Here is a 3,089-nt window from a genome sequence, read left to right as displayed (position 1 = left end):
GCTAAGACTGTTTTGGGTGGTTTAGACGATAGGCCCATTTTACCATTTGGTTAAGAGGTATGATTCACGACTACACTCAAACATCCAAGCTAAAACCTCGCGGTATAACAGGATTTGCATTGATCCCATCGAAAGGCTCCCATAGTGTTCGTCCAACTCTGCGTAAGGTTGTCGGACACATCTATGGTATTCATGAATCTACCTCATTAACTGAATCATCTGGCCACTCTGTCTTTCACTTCTTTCTGGAAAATTTCCATCTCTTTGTACAATTATGAAGTATATTAAGTAGAATAGAATACCAATAGTAGAATCTTACACTTATAACAATACAGGATTGATAGCAGCCTACTGCTTATGAACGAACTAAATAGCACTAAGTACCCTGCCAAACAAGGTAAAGAATGAAAAACAAACCAAAAAAGACAAGTGCAACCTTATACGTTAATGTCTTAAATAAGTCAGAGCTTCAATAAATACATATAGAAAACTTATAAATATCCAGAACAATTATCTATATCTTTAAATTTTTTGGTTTTTGGTTATATTAAATGGAAGAATTACAAAAATAACGATGATTAAATAATTAGATAGACGAGAACGAAGTCACTTCCAATGCGGGCAAATGTATTAAGTACTTGTAATTCTTATCCTGCTACTGAAACTTCTTATTACTATGACGCTCATATTATTATGTTATCATTATTATTCTATATATTACGTACGTAATCAAGAATACTTTGAATTAGGGAATTACTCTTAACATATTAATTATTATATACATCTCTGATTTGGTATATAATATGCCCAATCAATCAAAATGCCCAATCCTTGACCAGGCACAAACTGGTATCATTGTTATGAAGTAGTGTATCGTTGGCCTTATATAATAACTGCCTATAAACTATTGGGTGGAGCAAATGTTGTTGGTGTACAGGAAGCTACACTTTTAAACCAACTTAAGTTGGCACAAAACGAAAGGAAACACCTTCTAAGGAACAAAATATGCCTCATTAAGTTTAAGGAAATACAATCCGAACTATTCCTGTTTCTGAAGAAAAGTTACACGAAAATTTGTTAGGAGTGTACAAAAAATGAGGGAAAACAGAGCCATACCAGTACTAAGAATGTCACAGTAACTAATCGGATATCTGTTTCGTTCGATAGATTCACAACATTGAAATGATAGCATAAAAATGCTTATGTCCAGAAGAAGGTTTTTTAGTCTATCCAGATAGTAGCAGGAAGTAGTAACTCCTCGGTATATACTAATTTTTACTAAATATATCTTGAAAACTCCATCTCCGTATCAAAGTGTAAAAACTCGTGTATCCTAACTCATAGCCTATCAAAGACCTTCAAATCGTCTTTTGGTTATAGGAGGTTATACGAAGTACCTAAAAGGGGTTGTTAAAGAAGCCCGCAGTTTAGTATGCTAAACTGTGCTACCAATAAATTACGAAATCAGATGTCTAAATAGGCCACCATATGATTGCGTTCGCAACAAAAGCGCTTCTTGAAGTAAATAAGCTTGGCCAATTAATTTATTCATCATACGGTTTTTGGGAAATATGACCATACCTTATGTTCAACGTTTCTTTTAGTTGAGCTTTCCTAATTAAGGTATCCCATAGCTGAAGACTAGTTAACTCTTGCCTTTTTTCCAAAAAAACCTGTATTTTTTCATAATCATTCTCGTTGACTAATATACTTTCAACTACGGGAACAGCAGACCCTTTTTTCTGTTTAAAATCGAACCCACTAACTACATCCAAATAATATATAATGTCTTTGCTGTTTTTCCTCTGCACCCTATTAAACCTATGAATACTCCCCTTAATATCGGTTGGCTCATTTAATGAAATGAGTTTGAAACCATCCGGTTTAATGTCCTCCGAATATATTTCAATATGATTAAACTTGTTCTTGTAATATCTTGGGTCAGTAATTTTAGAGAATTTACCATCTTGATCGCGATAGTGGCTAGGGTATTTCGGGGTATTTATTGTTTGTTCAAAAGAGTACAGTTCTTTTATTTCATACATCTCAAGTTTTGGTCGTTTTCTATTTTTCATGGGGATATACTTTTTCTGTTTCAAAGGTTTCACATCAGATTTTACAGATCTTCCTAGGATAGCCCAATGTTGTCTGCTTTTTAATTGTTGTACATCTTTTCTCCAATAGATATGCTCCTTTAGTTTCATTTGCTGACCGTAATGAAATGTTCCAACAGGGCTTGCTCGGTCTTGAATAGCTTCTGTGCTTTTCAATAGGCTAGGTATGATGAAATTATTTGATCTTTTTACGTCTGCTAAAGTTTTGGGAAGAGTATAGTTATTCATTGCAATTTTATGCATTACGTTATGTTGAAACGTTTTGTCTCGCTCTGTTGGAAGTACTTTGTTATTTCTATTTATTGTATCGATGACCTTCCTAAAAAAAATGAATGCACAATAATTTTTCGATTGCAAGTATGGAGACCATACGGAATTATCAAAATAAGCATAACATAAATTCGGGACATATCTTGCTGAGACATCTTGTAGAAGACCTGTCACAGAATCAATACTAACAACATATTTGAAAACTTGATTTACTGTTGTTTTGAAACTCCAAGTAGGGTACAAGTTTAGGACTGGTTCTGACCTCTTATATTTCTTAACCATTTCTTTCTCTCCAATAAGTACCACAGGGTCCATAATGTATATTTCATCGGTGGCATATGGTAAAACCAATTCAATCCAAAAATTGGGTTTCAATAAATCTGTATCGAAACGATTAGGTACTTGACCTGTACCAGTCCTCATTTGCCAATGTAATTTAGAGCCCATGATTCCATAATCAGGTGTTGGCAAGGCAAAGCATAAAGATAATTTACATTCCTTTGGCAAGATGTTTTTTAAAATTATCATGAAAAAGATAACCAAAATATCTCTGTTAGTCTTTTTATTTTTAGCCATAATTCTTATATCGTCGATTCCATTGATAATTTTAGGTCTTTCCCCCATAAAACTTCTCTGGGCTCTCTAAGATTTTCTTGTATAATTCAGAATCCTTTAAATGGGTGTTGTCAAATTTTATAAGGTATT

At 33.6% G+C, this 3,089-nt stretch overlaps 1 protein-coding gene across 1 annotated transcript; it reads right to left on the bottom strand.

Annotated features, from left to right (window-relative positions):
• Positions 1-1,544: 1,544 nt before the first annotated feature.
• On the bottom strand, positions 1,545-3,008 carry RAD34 (Rad34p; the record flags this gene model as incomplete). Its single annotated transcript, XM_003671203.2, has 1 exon — positions 1,545-3,008. The coding sequence occupies one exon, from the start codon at positions 3,006-3,008 to the stop codon at positions 1,545-1,547; it is 1,464 nt and encodes a 487-aa protein (XP_003671251.2).
• Positions 3,009-3,089: the final 81 nt, after the last annotated feature.

The sequence above is a fragment of the Naumovozyma dairenensis genome, chromosome 7 (genome assembly GCF_000227115.2).
Source record: "Naumovozyma dairenensis CBS 421 chromosome 7, complete genome".
NCBI lineage: Eukaryota > Fungi > Ascomycota > Saccharomycetes > Saccharomycetales > Saccharomycetaceae > Naumovozyma > Naumovozyma dairenensis.
The sequence above is the reverse complement of the archived record's forward strand: the minus strand, read 5'-3'. Positions and strand labels throughout refer to the sequence as shown.